This window comes from Rattus norvegicus, chromosome 5 (assembly GCF_036323735.1).
Source record: "Rattus norvegicus strain BN/NHsdMcwi chromosome 5, GRCr8, whole genome shotgun sequence".
Taxonomy (NCBI): Eukaryota; Metazoa; Chordata; class Mammalia; order Rodentia; family Muridae; genus Rattus; species Rattus norvegicus.
The window spans coordinates 155360498-155378098 of record NC_086023.1 but is presented as its reverse complement, the minus strand read 5'-3'; the positions used below and the strand labels follow the sequence as shown (position 1 = coordinate 155378098).

Sequence of the window (17601 nt, the reverse complement as noted above, 5' to 3'; positions counted from 1 at the left end):
TTTAGTCTCAGGAGACAGAGGCTGGCGGAGCTCTGTGAGTTCGAGGCCAGCCTGGTCTTCAGAGTGAGTTCCAGGATAGCCAGGGCTGCTTGAAACCCTTGAAATACCAAATAAATAGATAAATCTTTAAAGAAAGGAAGAAAGGAAAGAAGGAAGGAAGAAAGGAAGGGAAGGAAGAAAGAAAGAAAGAAAGAAAGGAAGAAAGAAAGGAAGAAAGAAAGAAAGGAAGAAAGAAAGAGAGAAAGAAAGAAAAGACAGCCAAGGGCATTTTGTAAGTTCTTCCTACTCATTAGCTAATACTGAACCTTTCGAAAGATCTCTCTGGTGACCCACCATGTGAATATGAGTAAGCACAGGATTGCCCACTTGCAAATGGCACAGCCCTACCAGGGGCTCCCTTCCTCCCTTTCTCCTTCCTGAACGCAAGTATGTAGCCAGGACATAGGCTGTGTCCTTTGGGAAGTCCCTGTCATTCTGAAGGAGAAAAGTTAACAGTCACTGTGGAAGAGCAGGTGTGCCCTAAGAGCTTGGCTACCTTCTCCCTCAGCGCTGAACTTAGGACACACCCCCACCCTCCTTGCCACGCCCCCATCCCCACACTCCCCACCCCCATTGGCTACCAGGCAGCCTTCTCCTCCCACTGCCCTCTCAGCTGTGGCCTTTCTGAGACCAAGCAAAACATCATGGGATGCTCCCAGGGCTTGACAAAGCAGAGAATCATTGAGAATCCTGCCACCTCTTGGCTGTGGCACTTTGGCCAGTTCCTTCACCTCCCCCGGCCTCGGTTTCCTCGCGTAAGTATGAACACAAGCCAGGCGGTCTCCGTTTACTCAGGAAGCCGAGGCAGGATTTGCTTGAGCCCAGGAGTTCAAGACCATGCCATGCATTACAGCAAGAGCTTTTTATTGGGAGGGGGTACAGTGGGAGCCATTTCTTTTGGGCTATCTCTATATGGAACGAACCAATGTATTTGCTACTCAGCTCGGGCTTGGCTCAGAGATAATGCCTAATAAATCACGTTTCCATTGGAGCAGACAGAGAACAAGACAGGGAGGCTGGTAAGGACAAGTGGCATTAAGGGTCCTGGCTCCTGCCTTCCTGGTGCCTGGTGAGGTTCAAGGACACCTTGGCTTCTCCGTGGAGCCATCTCTGTCCACCCTCTTTGCAAACTTGACATCCTTTGCCCCGACGCAGTGATTCCCACAACAGAGCCATTTAAATTTGTGTCCCCTGGCCCCCCAGGGTATGGGGACATAAAGCTAGGGGACACTGAGCCTTTGGTGTTCTTCTTGCCCCTCAGCCTCATCTCCCCGCCCCCCGCCCCCTCCCCCCAGTCCTCAATAGCCAACAATAGCTACTTCCCAAGCCAGTTGCCAGGTACAGTTCCCTGAGCAGAAACACTCCCGTGGTGAGGAGGCGAGTCTTCGGAGTGTGGGGTAAGGCAGAAGAGGGATTGGGGGTTGTTTTCTGAGCACTTACTAAGCATTAGGAATACAGGACCTGGGAGACTGAGGGAAGAGCGGTGATGGGCTCCAGATGTTTAAGCAAGTAGGGAAGGTGGTTCCCAGAGCATGGGAGCTGTGTCCAGGGACTGGGACAATTCCAGTGGCTAAGGGACAGCGGCCTAGAGACCTGGTGAGTTAAAAGCGGGGGTGTGTGGGGGGATGGGGGTGGTAGGTGCAGAGAGAGCTGATGCAGGGGATTTCCAACGGTTTGGCTACTGCGGGAAGCAGGTAGAGGCAGAGTCCCAGGTGAACATTCTGATAAATGGGCCCAGAGATAACACTGACCAAAAAGAGGCAACCCAGAAGACAAAAAAACGGGAACACAAAAGTAGCTGCCGGGAGCTTCCAGCTCAGATTCATCAGATGGGGGACTGTCTTGGCTTCTGAGGAGACCCCATAAATCAGGGACCCAGACTTTAGCCCTGCAGCCCCCTTCTGTGACAGAGATATCCTTACAGACCCCTAGGACCCCTTCCCATGCCCCAGGGAAGGGCTTTTTGAGCACTGTGGATCTAGTAGCCACCCCCACCTCTTGTGGACCTCCCGGGTCCCAAAAGCCTGTGTCTCTCCAGGGTCACAGAGGTCACGGGAAAGAATTTGGAGGTCAGAGTGCTGCCCCGCCCCCACTGGATGCTTCAAAGACAGAACCTCAGCAAAGCAGCCTTGAAGTTCCAGGCGCCGCAGGCATGCAGGGGGTGGGGTTGGGGTGGGGGGACAGCCGCCAGAGGCCTGGAAGAGAACTCCAGAAACGCAGCTGCCAGCAATGAGGAGCCCAGTCAAGGTTTGGCTGGAAGGGCTTGGGGAGGGAGCAACTTCACCCAGCATCTGGGCTCTGCTGCTTTGGCTCTGGCACCAGTGTCTCACACGACCCTTGCGGGCTCTGTACTGTCTGTCACCTGTCAAAGCAGTGGGCTGGTTCTCAGCCTGTCTCCATCAATCACGACACCCCGACAACTCCATCCCTCCATACCTGTTGCCTCTCCCTCCTCTCCCTTGCCAACCCCAGGCATGACCCTCCCCCCCCCAAGCCATCTCCACCCAAGGGCCTGAATGGGCCTGACAGGAGGTAAGAGAGATCTTGGCACTAACTCAAGGGCAACTCCACTCTGTCAGCTACCAATGTTGCCTCATCCTTTCAGGGCTTACGTACGACTTTTGGCATGAAAGAAATAAAGTTCGGCTTGAATGTACACACACAGTCCTGCGGCTCCACATTCATTGCTCTGGGGGATTAGGGTCAAAGCTCTCACCTGGATTTGGTGGCTCCGCAGGGCCCCAACCCCTGGCCACCTCCTGTTTTCTCACCCTTGCTGTTGATTCCATACAACGATACTACGCAGGTCATCCAACCTCACGGCTTTTACACACATGTATTCTCTTGGCCAAGACTTCTCTGTGAGCCATCTCTTGTTGACACTTACCTCATTCACCCTACTTCTCCAAGCAGGCTTCTCCCCTCTGGGAACAACTCTTCCACCTGGGGACAGCATGGCTCCTCAGCCTTTAGACTTATAGCACACGCTGCTCTTAATCAGACAGCATATGTCTAGCTCGTAATGTGTGCTCAATAAACGGTAGGCACCATCGCTGTCGTGATTTATTTATTTATTATTTATCTGCATGCGTTTGTATGTCTGTGTAAAGGACTCAGTTCTCTCCTTATACCGCCTGTATCCCAGGCATAGAGCTCACACTGGTGTGGTGACAAGCGCCTTTGCCCACTGAGCCATCTTGCCTGCCCTTGTCTGACACCACTGGTCTCCCTAACAGCAGTTGGCAACTTGGAGCCTCTCATCCAGAGCTTCTATGCAAGGAGGCAATACGGTGCTGGGAAGAACGTAGCCTCTGCAGCTCAGGGATGCAGGTTCTAATCTCACGTCAGCCACTCTACTAGGTACATTTCCTGATGTTGAGATCAACTGCCGGGGGTGCAGGGGAAGCAACGTAAGGGAGGCTTACAGTTCAGGATGGGATACAGGACTCAGAAGGCTCAGTGGTTAAGAGCATGCATTGATCTTGCAAAGGACCCGAGTTCTGTTCCTAGCACCCATGTCAGGCAGACATCTGTAACTCCAGCTCCAGGGTGAATCAACATCTCTGGCCTCTGTGGGTACCTGATGCAGTCACACACACACACACACACACACACACACACACACACCATGGTGGGGAAGGCAGGAGGCAGGTGTCGAGGGACACATGGCGTCTAGTCACACTGTATTCAGGGTCTGAAGACTGGCTCAGCTTTCTCTTTCTGGTTCAGTCTGGAACCTCCAGGCCTTGGAATGAATAATGCTGTCCACGGTCAGGTCAGGCCTTCTCACCTCAGCTAATCCAGGGTAGAAACTCTCTAACAGATGTGCCCAGAGGTTAGCCTGCTAGGTAATTCTACGTCTTCTCACGTTGACAGTCAGTATTAAGTATTGCAGACACTTTAAGCTGGCTTTGGGCACGCTGCCCAAACTCCCAGAGACACCATTTCCTCCTCTGATTGAGGATTCCCAAGGCTGCCGTGACTGTTTGAAAGAGAATCTCAAGATTCCCCAACCTCTTTACATTGATTTCCCCAACGGAATGATATTCTGATGGTGGAAATGACAAAACGGAATGCCAGGGGACAGTGCTGGGTCACCCACAAACAGCTGTACCAGGTGGAATTTCCCAAGTGAATATCTGCCACCCTCGCAAGGTGAAACTCAAGGAGTCAGCTGGAAATGCAGGTTTCTGAACCCCACTCAAAACCTAATGAGTCAGGATCTCTGGAAAGCAAGTAAGGATTGCCCTGGTAGCCAGTATCCCTCTTGGTGGCTCTCCCACACACCCGAGAACCTGGAGAGCAATGCAATACAGTCTGTTTCCATGGCCCTAAAATCTCAGGGTGGGGTGGCATAGGCTGACACACTGTCACTAGAAAGGTGTGTAGGGCTTGTCACATCCCGGGCTGTTCCTACCAGCTTAAAGGCAGGACACAATCTTCAGAGTTGGACCTGTCCGTGTGCAGATTCCAGTCCTTCCACTAGCTTAGCCTGTGAGGTTAAACATCCACTAAGAGCAGCCTTCCCTGGGTCTCATGGCAGCTAATGACCTCAGAGTTGTTGCTATGCGCAGAGAAGGCCCTGGTTGTGGGGCAGATGGTCCCCCAGAAAACAGAACAGGAAATGCTTCTCTGCAGGCCTCCCTGCATCACCTCAGTAGCAACAGGCACCCTGAGGATGGAGTCGTGCGTCCTGGAGACATCCCAAGTTTTCTAGGCATCTACAGAGGCAGAGACACTCCCTGGTGGAGGGCAGAAGTTTACCAAGAGAAAGCAACTGTCTACAGCTCTGTGGAGAGGCCAGGACATAAGCTGTCACATCTCCAGGAGCAGAGGTGCAGGGCAGTGGAGCTGACATGCCATGTGGGTGACAGCTCAGACTCTGAAGCCAGGCTGTCCGGGTTCACTTCCGGCTCTGCCACTCCCAGCTCTGCCCGACTGGTACACTTCAGGAGCAGCTCCAACAGCAAGTCCCCGGGTCCAGTTAGCTGCCCCATTCCTCTGGTTCTTTAAAGGTTCCTGCCCACACGCCCACACAAGACTATGCACCATCTTCTCTGCTGGAGTGTCTAGCTCTCCCACAGGCCTCGCTTGTGCTTCCTGGAGAGCTCAGATGCCCGGCACCAGATGTTAGTTCTGTTAGAATCCCACCATTGTCTGCCTTCTGAGTCCCCTTCCTCCCCCTCCTAACTACATCGGTCCCAATTCCCATTCCTCCCTCTGATGCTGCCCCCGAATCTGTAAGGGTTCAAACTTTTGGATTTGTTTTCCTGAGGGTCTCAGTTTGCTCATCCCAGAGCTGTGCTGAAGAAAGACTTCGGGGGACCTACTGTGACTTTTCTCCCGGGGCAGATGAAGCACAGAGTTGCCTCAGGAGGATGAGTGTGTGTGTGTGTGTGTGTGTGTGTGTGTGTGTGTGTGTGTGTATACGATGTGTATGGTATGTGGGGGGTGTGTGTGTGTATGGTGTGTATGGTGTGTATGGTATGTGTGTGTGTGCATGGTGTGTATGGTGTGTATGTTGTATAGTGTGTGTGTGTGTGGTGTGTAGTGTGTGTGTGTGTGTGTGTGTGTGTGTGTGTGTGTGTGTGAACTGAAGGAGAGTAATAACTAAAACACATGGTGCTTAAGAACTTCAACTGGAGACCATGAGAAGGCTCAGCCTCCACACACAGGCACACGCACAAAGCACTTGGACTCTGGAGCCAAAACACCCAAGTTCAAATCCAGTTCCCGGAACTAGAGAGATGGCTCAGTGGTTAAGAGCACCGACTGCTCTTGCAGAGGATCCAGGTTCAGCTCCCAGCACCCACATGGCAGCTCCCAACTGTCTGTAGCTCCAGTCCCCGGGGATTCAATGCCCTTTTCTGGCCTTCTTGGACACTGCACATACCTGGTGTATATACCTACTTATATATACACATATATGTGCATATATACATATTATATACATACCTACATGCAGGCTAAACATTCATATACATAAGATAAAAATAGATAAAATATTTTAAATCCAGTTTGATCGCCTTCTGGCTATGAGAGACCAGTAGCCCTCTGTGTCTCAGTTTCCCCAACTACAAAATCGAAACGATAATAAGTGTCTTCTATAGGCTGATGGGAGGAGCCAGGAATGTCTACCACAGCATGCTTAGTCCTGTGCCTGGCACCCTGCAACCCCTCAACAGAATCCATATTATCCCAGAACTGTGAAGGTGGGTGACCCCCACAGAAAGAACAGGGCCCTGAGGGAGAGTCGCTGGGCAACCTCTCAGTGCCTCCAACCAAGCCCCAAGCCTTCTCTGGAGTGACTCGGCCTGGCTGTCCTCATATCCTTTCTGCCGTTGTGATAAAACATCCTGATGAAAAGCAATCTAGGAGAGAAGGGTTTGTTTCCACTCAGAGGAGACTGAGCAAGAAGGAGAAAGGAGGGGAAGGGAGGAGGAGCGGCCATAAGAGGAGATGGACCATGGGCGCGTGGCCAGGAGAAACAGCAAGGGACACTTGGCTGGGATGTAGGTTAGAATAGCTCTAAACTCTGTCCAGCCTAGGCTGACAGCGTATGAATAAAATGCCAGACTTTTATGTCATTCATAGGGCCTACCTAGAATATAGAAACTTAGATTCTCTAAGACGGGCCGACCTCAGGAATCTCCCCACCCCACCTACCCACAATCCCTCAGGACTGGAGAACGGCACGAGAGCGACTGCAGCCCCTTCTGGCTCTTCAAAAGACTTAAGACAGGGCCTTGGGAATAGAGTTTGCCTTACGAGCCAGAAGAACTGGGTTCTACCTCAGAACCCACACAAGAAAAGCTGTGGGCGGGGTTGACTGAAGACTCTTGCAGAGGACTGGGGTTTGGCTTCTGACACCCCTACCAGGTGGCTTAGGACCACTTGGAACTGCAGCGCTAGGGGATTCAGCGTCCTCTTCTGGCTTCTGTGGGCACTGCATGCAATGGAATACACAGACTCATGTAGGCACATAGAAGACAGACAGACAGACAGACAGACAGACAGACAGACAGACCTGTCTTTAGTTAAAGAAAAACTGGGCATGGTGATGCATACATGTAATGCCCAAACCAGGAAGTCAGAGACAGGCAGATCCCTTGGACTGGATGACCAGGGGTACTAGCTGATGTGCACACACGTACACACTCACATGTATCACACATGTACAATACTTAGGACAGAACCACCGCAGCAGCAAATAGTTCCCATTATTATTTTTTCTTTTCTTTTTTTTCGGAGCTGGGGACCGAACCCAGGGCCTTGCACTTGCTAGGCAAGTGCTCTACCACTGAGCTAAATCCCCAACCCCAATAGTTCCCATTATTAAAGACTCGTCCTGTGCACCACCTCCAGGCCTGGGAACCTGTCATCCGTCTGCAGCCATGCCACACAGTGGAAGGTGCTAGCACTCATCCTAGGCCAGAGATTCCCATTCACCAAAGGACCCTGGCTGGGACTCTGTGACAGAGGTGAAACCCTTGCCTGTGGGCCCCAGAAGCGACACTCTGAATAGAAATAACACAGGATCAGGGATTGTTTAAAAGTTTGGTGTACACCTGTGTGATATTGATGGTGCACACGTGTGTGGTATGTGTGTAATATACGTACATGCTCCCATGTATGTGTGGAGGTCAGAGAAGGACATCGAGTGTCCTACTTTATCAGGCTCCAACTTCCCCCTTGGGGCAGGATCTCTCACTGTACCTGGAGCCAGGCTGGTAGCCAGCAAACCCCTGTGACCCTCTTATCTCTGACCCTCACAGTTAGGAGTGTGGCCACGCCCATCTTTTTTACATGGTGTTGAGGATCTGCAGTCAGTCCCACATGCTTGAACAGCAAGCACTCTTATCTACCGAGTTATTTCCCCCAACTCCCTTTCTATTCTTTGTCTCCCCAAGAGGAAGTAAGGCAAGAGGGCGCCTACATTCCATTTCCAGAGACTTCTGTTGAACTCTCTTGCCCTCTTAGTTTCCCTCAGCCTGCCCACTGTTCCTAGAAGCCTGGAGGAAGAAGTGCCAGCCAGGAACCACAAAGCCACAGAACTGCCTCCAGTAGGGCTGTAGTCGAGGGCACACAGCTGGTGTCCCTTGACCTCATTTCTCAGTAGACAGGGGACGTAGGCTCGGGTCCTCTGGGTTCCTGGGAGCTGGGTGGTGAGAACTGGGTCACTGGGAGAATGGCAAGGCTGAGCTCAAGGGTTGGTTTGAGGTGGGTTTGTCCAGCCAGTGACGACACCAAGCCTTCCTACCAGGAATGGTGGTCTAGGAGCATTCTGTATGGCCACCTCTACCCTTCTCCACCCCTACAGCAGCTAAAACCCAGCCTCAGAGGGGCACGAGCACAGCCACACCCTTAGGTCAGGACACGTCTCTTACTGGATGGGGTTCCTCTGCCTCTCTCCTGCCCCCTACAATCTATCTGACACATAACAGCCAGGGCTTTTCTGAAACAAACCCAAAGGAGTCACTACACTAAAGATCTCTGGGGACCTGGTATCACTCTTAGAATGAAATGCCAATTCTTCACTTCCTGTCCAGATAAGGGCTCCCCTGACCAGCCCCCTTCCTGTCCATCTCTTCCTATTCCCGCCCTCAATGCTGACACTCAACCATGTTAGCCTCCCTCCACTGCAACTCCACTGTACCATGCCAAGTCTCTGGCCCCGGCAGATTCTGTGCGCCTATTTCTCCTCCACATCTTTACCCTGATGCCCTCCTCCCAACCGTCCTCCTCTGGCCACCAACTAGAGCCTCCACATCTCGGCCACTCTCCCAAGTCCCCCATTTTGCTTTCTTCCCTCTGACGTGACGTCTCTGGCTGCTGGCTTTGCACATGGTGTCAGATTTCCCCCTCACTGGACCTGAGCTCCTGGCAGGCTGGGCGTTGATGACCACAGAGATCTTTGGATGAGGTCTTATAACTCTGTAGGTGAAGACCGACTGGACTGCCCAAGGCCGGAGCCAGGGAGTTGTAGAACACACACCCAGGCTGGCCTGATGCCAAGGCTGTCTCTTCTAAATCTGCTCGGGTGGGGCAGATGCAGGAGGAGGCCATCAGGAAGGGGATCAAGGGAGAAGAGCCCATCTTCTCTCCTAGGGCCTTCTGTTGAAGTTTAGGGCAGCTGGGATTGAGGTTATCTTGGCCCAGCCCTGGAGGTAGGAAAGCCCTATGGATGGAAGCAAATAGATCCCTGAATGAGGGAGACCAATGATGGAGACCTTCAACGTGATGCTTGGCAGAGAGTGGAAACCCAGGGTCAGGGAGGGGAAGGTATGAGGCTAAGCCATACGGCCAGTAGCAGGATATGCCCAAGGGTGAGGGGTCCCCTCCAGGCCCAGGACCCCTTCCCTAACCTGAGGAACACCAGGTAGAGCGGAATCTAAATCTGATAGAATGCAGCTCAGGGTTGGCCAGGCCTGGAGGGTAGGGGCGGGGCTGTGGAGGAGGAGCCAGGGCCTGAGACAAACAGGCCCTGGAAGCAGGTTCTAAGCCAAGCACTGGGCTGGTGACAGGGAGGGGAATGGTATGCTCTGAAACGGAACACCCACGTCAGAGGACGGTGTGGCAGATACACAAGTCAGACACGTATGGACACGATCAAGAATGTCATGCTGGCCCCAAACTGAGAGCAGCCCAAACATTAGTCACAGATATTTACACGTTTATCTACCCAACAGGACACAACTCAGCTTAACAAAGAGCAGATTCTAGAACAGGCACCAGGAGAGGTCCCTCAGAGACACTTGGTGGTGACCAAAGCTGATGGGAACCAGGCCTCGAAGAGCTGTCGGGTGTTAAGAGTTGACGCTGTACAGACACCCACAACCAAACAGTGGATGGAGCTCGGGGATTCTTACGGAAGAATAGGAGGAAGGATTGTGTGTCCCCAAAGGGGACAGGAACTCCACAGGAAGACCAACAGAGTCAACTAACCTGGAGTCTGAACCAACGACCAAAGAACATACACGGGCGGGACCTAGGCCTCCTCACATATATGTAGCAGATGTGCAGCATGACGTTCATGTGTGAGGGGCTATCCCAAAAGCTGTGGCCTGCACAGGGGATATGGTCTACAAGCTGGGCTGCCTTGTCTGGCCTCGGTGGGAGAGGATGTGCCTAGCCTCACAGAAACTTGAAGTGCCAGGGTGGGGAGAATACTCAGTGGAGTAGGGGAGGGGGAAAGGACTGGGGAGGGGGTGACTGGGAGGGGGCAGTGAGGGGGATGTAAAGTGAATAAGTAAAAAAAATTAATTAAATTAAAAAAATAAGATTTGACACGGGTAGGGCTGGAAAGATGGCTCAATGGTTAAGAGCACTGAGGTCCTGAGTTCAAGTCCCAGCAACCACATGGTGGCTCACAACCATCTGTAATGAGATTTGATGCCCTCTTCTGGTGTGTCTGAAGACAGCGACAGTGTACTCATAAAATAAATAAATAACTCTTAAAAAAAGATTTGACACTGGTAAAGTTCACACCAGGCAAAGGGGCAGCCTGCCTGTGGTGGGGAATGATCGGTGGGCCTGCGTGAGCTGCAGAATCGGCACCTACCTGGGTCCAAACGTTATGGACTGTTGAAAGCAGGCCGCATGTGCCCTGGGACCACTGCTCACACTTATGGTAGCACAAGATCTCTGTCCTAACGTCATCTAATCACAGTTGGGCATAGACAGGTGGGCTCTATGGAGCCCCTAGATTCCCCAGCACTGAACTGGGCTTCTGAAACAGGATCTGTTCTGACTCTTGAAACTATTGTCCAAAATGAGTCCCAACGGTTCCACATTAAAGAGGAAGCCAAGCTCAGAGAGAAGGCACAGAGTAAAACGTTGACATAGCAAAGAGGGTCGGAGCCATAGCTCAGTGGGTAGAGCGCTTGCCTAGCATGCACGAAGCCCTGGGTTCAATCCCCATCCCTGCATAAACTTAATGTGAGACTTCCAATCCCAACACTTATGAGGTAAAAGTAGGAGAAGTAGATACCCAAGGCCCACTTCAGCTATACAGAGTGATCAGGCTACATCAGAATGATCTAGGGCAGCCTGGGCTACATGAGACCAAATCTCGATTGTTAATTAAATAATTAATTTTTATAAAGAGATGAAACCAGACTGGGAGGTGGTGACACATGCCTTTAGGCCTGGCACTTGGGAGACAGAGGCAGGCAGATCTCTGAATTTGAGGCTAGCCTGGTCTACAGAGTGAGTTCCAGAACAGCCAGGGCTACACAGAGAAACCCTGTCTCAAAAAAAAAAAATTAGGTCCTGGGTTTCCTAGACTCCAAGACCCACTCCTGAGACTCCAGTCCCCAGGGCCCTGTTTGCCCTGTCCTACCCTCAGAGGCTTTTTGCCTTAGAGCCCGCCGGAGCCACCTGCAGTCCCTTCTTCTGTGGGCAGACAGGACTGGACAACTCATGTGCTCAATGGACTCCATTCTGCAAAATAATTGCTTAGGAAATGAGTCCTTTCTCCCTCCCCCACGAGACGCCCCTACCCTCTGCACCCCCTCCCAACCACACATCAATGGGGTCACTTCAGTCCTGGACCTCAGCCCCATTCATCAGGAACTCTAGCTTCTGACTGGGGTGGGGGTGGGGTGTCCTCCTCAAACCCTGGCTTTCCAAGCCCAGCGCCTGGCCCCAGAGCACTGGGAGGCCTTGAGGTTAGAGTCCCCACCCTTGGCACAAGCCAGCATCGGGATTCGGAGAATCATAAAACATTTCTTTGGAATAACAAGGGCTGCCACAGCCGTGTCTCCATCTTTTCCAGAGCCAGCTCTCTGCAGAGCAGGCCCTCACTGACCACCCAAAACAGGGGCTGTGCAGCCCCCTCCACAGGGCACAAGGCCAGTACTCAAGGATCACATGAAATAGGCCACTGTCACCTGACAGACCCACACATGGTCAAGGCTGGGCCCAACGTGCTCACTGCTCTGCAGGAGGTGCACGAAAAATGGCCGCTGACTGTTCCAGTCGTGTCATTTTGCAGATGGGGAAACTGAGACCTGGGAAGGGAGAGCGTCTTAGTGGGGTCTTTGCACTTGGCCTTGCTTCTCCTCAACAGCCTTGTCTGGGGCACCTGCAGGGGCAGCAGGTGGGAGGGGGAGGCTCTGGCTCCAGGCAGAAGTAAATATTGACGGCTGTGTTTACACTGTAATCCGAGTCCTCCTGGCTGCCGCCCACACCCACACCCACACCCGCACAGCCTTTGCACCCGAGCCAAGAAGGCTAAGGAGCGGGCCAGGAGGTGGGCTTGGAGAAGCCTCTTCTGGGCCGGGGGCTATGCCACCTACACACAGGAGGCATTGGGTCAGAAATCCAAGGGCACCTCCAGTCAGGGTCCTAGGCAGTGCCAGACTTGGAGTGATTGTCACTAGAGCCAGAGAGATGGGAGTTCAGATTGGGGTCCCTTTCTAGCTCAGCGCTCATCAGCGGTAGGACCCGAGAATACAGAGCAAAGGTGGTTTTGTCAACAAAACAAAAACGAAACAAACACCAGGCCACCAGTCTTTCAGCCTGGCCAGCACCCTGTCCTAGAAGCCCCCAACAAGTCTTGTTGCTCTCTATCTCCAAGGGCTTTCTCCGGGAAGGCTAAATGGAGTAGCAGCTAGGGGCCAGAGTCTTTTGGTGTCCAGCTCAAGCCCTCAACTCCCAAAGCAAACTCTGAACATCTGCTTTCAGATGGAAGGGAGACTCAAACCGTCACGTGGTTCTCCCTGAGGGCGTCTGCTCTGGCCAGCTGCCAGACACCAGCCTGGGCACACTGTGAGAGCGAGAGCGAGCCCAGAGGCCAACCGCCGGTCCTGCTTGCCTTGCCTGCGCAGCTCCTATGCCTGAAGCCCCGCCCCGGTCCCACTCAAGCTTCTGTGTCGGTGGCGGCGGTGCTCAGACCGAGTTTTTGGTTTTCACCATGTACTTCTGGCAATCCTCTCGCCTCTGCCTCTTCAAGGTGGGAGTACAGGTTTGTATTACAAATCCGGGCTCCACTCATTCATCCCTCCCGCTGTGGCTTGAAGCTCGAAGACTGTCAGGTCTCACCGAGCCTCTGAGGATAACCCCGGCCAGGTTCCTCATCCCCTCCCCACCCCCACGTCTCCATAGCAACAGGAAATGCGCCTGTCACTTCCTGCCCATCGGCTTGCCTATCAGACTGTGGCAGAGACCTGTCAATCTCAGTCACACTGACCACAGTCCAGAGGCTCATGCTGTCCCGAACTGACTTCTTGGATGCGTGCACTGACGATGGATGGCCAGGAGCACACGGTCACTGAAGTGGACCCTACGGAGCAGACATTCAAAAACTATCTATTGGCTGATGGTTTCCCTCCTTGTGGGCACCTCCTGTTCTCCAAGCCCTCCACTCCTGAAAAGGTGGAAGTCTCCGTGATTCCTAGAAACTGGGCTCATTCTTTCCCAGAAGGCTAAAGGATCGTTCTTTACTAAAAACTGGGGCAACACAAGCAAACCATTACTGAGTGGCTACTCAGCCATGAACAAGAGTAGAAAACATGAAAAATCCAGTATAACCCAATTTCCAGGACAGGCCTGCTGCCTAGGGCAAGGTGGTTGTGACCATACTCTCAGAACACCTCACCTCCTATGTTCAAATAATAACGCCGCCCTTGTACTTTTTTAATAATGTCCACATGTTTCTATGTCAGTACCCTCACGATAACATCCTCAAAACCAGAAAACGTCTGTCTGTCCCACACGAGAAAGGAAGCACAGAGAGGGTGGATGCCTGACCTAAGGCCACACAGCAAACTCACGGGACACTGGGATTTAAATTTGGGCCCTGAATCTGGTCTTCAATCCCCATCCATTCAGCAGAGGCCCAAACACAGTCACCCTCCCCTGTGTGGAATGTGGAGGACTAGCTCCCCGAAATGCGGTAACCAGAACAGTGTGGGAGTTTGAGCTGTCTCCCCCTCAGCCCCGCTGCCTGGTTAGTCCTCTTAGCACCTGGCAGGCTCGCGCCTTCTCCACACTGCCTAGCTCTGTGCCCCTGGACCTCCTCCTCCCCATCTCTGTCCCTGCTGCTGGGTGGTTTGAGGACACTGGAGGTAGGAGATATAAAAAGTCTCTCGGGAGCCTTCATCCTACAGCTTGTGCTGAGGGCGGACAGAGGGAGGAGTATGCAGAGGTGGGGGGGTCGGGGGGGGGGTTCCGACAGGAGGTCATTAAGAATATTGCTGATTTTCTGCCAAGAGGTTAGGGACCTGGGTGGAGAGCTGGGAGTACCAGGGAGATCCAGCGCCAACAACAGGAAACAGCCTGGACAGGGTAAAGGAACCCATCAGGAACCTGGGGGACAGAGGAAAACTTGGGATCTCTGCTGGCGGGGTGGGAAACTGGATTTACCATTCAGAGTGGAAGAAGCCCTGAATGCTGGCCCCTCTTGGGAACAATGGCAAGAGAACCAGCATTAGGGGAGCCCAAGGAGGCCTGACGTCAGCCCTCACCTCACCCACTCACAGTGCATCAACACTGTGCGTCAGCAGACTACATTGGGCTGCCGCCTCCCTCCCCAGGCAGGCCAGTAGAGGCCTCTATTCTAGGTACCCCGCTGTTTCCCATGCCTGCCTTGTCCCCTCTTGCCTGTTCCCACATACTTGTGGTGAACCAGCCCTTTTCTGGTCCTGCACAGAATAGTGGCCTCACACCTCTGGTCTGATATCACCCAGGTTCCCCCTACGTAGAACATGTTTTCTTATTCAGATTACATCAGCTAAATGACTCTCCCACCTCTCCGCCAGAAGGGAACACTTGCTGGGCATGGCATAACTGACTCCCTAAAGGACATGGCCCTTGGTCTGAGGACATTTAGGGACAGGTAGAAGCCCCGATCACACAGTTTGGGTCTCTTCTTCTTGCCTTGTACAAAGTCTGGCAGAGAACAAGACTTCCTATAAGTCTCCGTTAGACAAGAAATAGAACACTCTGTTTAAATCACCATCTCCTAAACAGGGTAAATATGAACATGAATGGTTCTTTCAGACTAGCAAATAAGTTGGATGGTTAGCAGAACTTCCCAAGGTTGTAAAAGAAAGCAAATGGTGTTCGAGCCAAATACTCTCACTTGGATTTATCTCAACCTGATCCCCACACCAACCCGAGAGATAGGAACCATTATCTATCTCTTGATGGGGAGAGCGCACAGTTGGGGATATAATACAATCTGACCAAAGTCCCTGTGGGGAAGTGAAGGAGCTGGGATTAGAACTCAAATCTGTTCGAGGCCAAAGTCTAAGGTCTTTCTGGAGGGCTGGGAAGCTTTTCAGGTCAGAGACGGTTCAGCCAGTTAAAAGCAGTTGTTGCTCTTACAGACAAGCCCCAGGGTCAGTCCCAGGCACCTAGGTCATGGCTCCCATTACTCCAGTTACAGGAGACCCAACCCTCTCTTCAGCCCTGCACAGGGACTGGGCACACATGCAAGCCAAACACTCATACAAACAAATTTTTTTTTTAAAAAATGCTTTTAAATGTTCCCAGGGCAGAGGGGTTGTCAGTTGGTTTGTTCAATCTCAGGCTGCCCTTGGACCCAAAATCTGCCTGCCTCGGCCTCCCAAACACTTCGATCAGAGCATTCAAGACCACATCAGACTTTCTGCTGCTTTGTAAGAAGGAAAACGTCCTCTCTGTGAGCAGCTCAGGCCAGGGTGGGGTACAGAAAGAGGATGTTTGACTTCGAAGTCTCTCCCTATTTTATAGCTCTCCCACATCCTCAAGCTTTCAAACAAGAGGTGACCATTCCCTCGATGTGAAACTACCCAGGCAGGCAACACATGCCTGGGAGATTCTTAATGAGGGAAGTAAGTCAGGTCCAAGATGATCTCTGGGCACATTGTGGGGGTGGGGGGCGAGAATTAAGTCATCTGGCTCTAGAGAGACAAATCATGTCTCACGGGAAAAATGCCAGTGGGTAAGAGAGAAAAGGGGTGGGGGGGACTTAATTTCTGATCAGACAAGGGTTGGTCCTGGGGCTGGCGCTGGAGCATCTCCAGCTCTCAACATGGTGCCCCTCCATTCCTCAGTGAACCCCTCAGGCTTGGAAGGGACATCACAGATATAGGCAAATCCCTGAGACCCAAAAGCAGAGAACCCAGGCGGATCGCTCTCCTCAGGTCACACAGGGTGTCCTGGATTCAGTGCACACGGCAAGAGCCCAGCTCTAGGGGAGGCAATCAGGTCCGCAGGGAGAGAAGCAAATGGGTGTGATGGAGAGGTGACCTGAGGCCTTGGCTCTGGGCCAAAGTCAACTGGCCACCCCAAAGCTCCCAAAAGCAGCCAGGTCTGGATTGGATGGATGTCAGGCTTGAGGCTTGAGCCCCCCAAAAAATCCTCTTCCTCAAGGACCCCTTTACCCTGGTGCTTTTGCCCACAAGAGGCAGCACTCGGGCCCTCCTCTGAGGATTCATTATTGGGAGATGCTGGGAACACCAGATAACCCTCGGAACCTCATGCTATCCCCTCCTCTCTGAGCAATCCCTCCTCTTCCCGTAAGCCTGGCAGCCACTGCAGGGTCAGTCGTAGGAGAAAAGTGCCCAGGATGTCTAAAGCGTTCTCGAATCCCAAACTCACTTGAACTATGCGGGGCGTGAGCTCAAGTCCAACTGAACCCCGACGTCTCTGAATCGACCCGGCCTAGCTGCCCACGGTCTCCACGCCAAGCCAAACCAAGCTCAGGGATTTGCACACCCCAAACCTATCTCACCAACTGTCCCCCCAAATCCAGCACGCGATCCCGAGTCTTCCATGCCAGGAGCCGACCAGCAGCCCAGAACTAAGGTCCTCGCAGACCGGACACCCCCCAACTCTCGCCCGGGTCCAAGCTAGCGAACAGCGGGACGCGGGCCTCAGCAGCAGGGGACGCCCAGCTCGCCACGAACCAGCCAGGATGCCACCGCCGCGCGGCTGCCGGGGCTGTCGGGGCTGCGTGGAGCCGCAGGACGTACTCACCATCGCTCGCGGGCTCCGAACGGCCGGGCTTTGGATGCACCTCCCGCTAAGGCTCCGGCTCCCGGTGCTCTGCGCTGAGCTCTACGCTCCGACCGCACGGCTAGCTGCCGGGGCGGCGCGCGCGGCTGGGGCGCCCAGGCCAGAGGGCGGGGCCCGCCGCGAACCAATACTGAAGCGAGGGGGCTGCGGGCCCCAAAGAAACAACCAATCAGGCGCGTAGGTTGGACTCCCCCCACCCCGCGGGCTCCTTAACCCTTGGTATGCTGGAGCGCTGGATACTCTAGCTGCCCCGAATACCGGTGGGTCCAGTGGTGAGGGCTCGAACCTCCAGCTTAATCTAGATCTTGCTGGGACCCTCGCTAGGGACAGACGGAGCCTGTGTCAGGCCCACCTGTGCCCATTTCGGGCTCTGGGAGCCTAAGCGACCTTTGTCTCCTGCCTGGCGCCTGCAACTGTAGTATGACCCTGGGCGCTGCAGCTGTGGGTGTGTTTGTGTGCAAGAAGGAAGAAGGGCAGAGAGGAGGAGACAGAAAAGGGGGAAGGGATGGATTTCACATGCCTGTGTGTTTATGTGGAAAGACAGAAGACTATATTTGG

At 53.2% G+C, this 17601-nt stretch overlaps 1 protein-coding gene across 1 annotated transcript in view; it reads right to left on the bottom strand.

Moving 5' to 3' along the window:
- Window positions 1-17068, bottom strand: part of Ece1 (endothelin converting enzyme 1) — a 101693-nt gene extending 84625 nt beyond the window's left edge. Inside the window, exon 1 of the mRNA NM_053596.2 lies at window positions 17005-17068. Within this exon, the coding sequence (NP_446048.2) occupies window positions 17005-17007 (3 nt within the window). The 5' untranslated portion in view covers window positions 17008-17068. The remainder of the gene's footprint in view (window positions 1-17004) is intronic.
- Window positions 17069-17601: the final 533 nt, after the last annotated feature.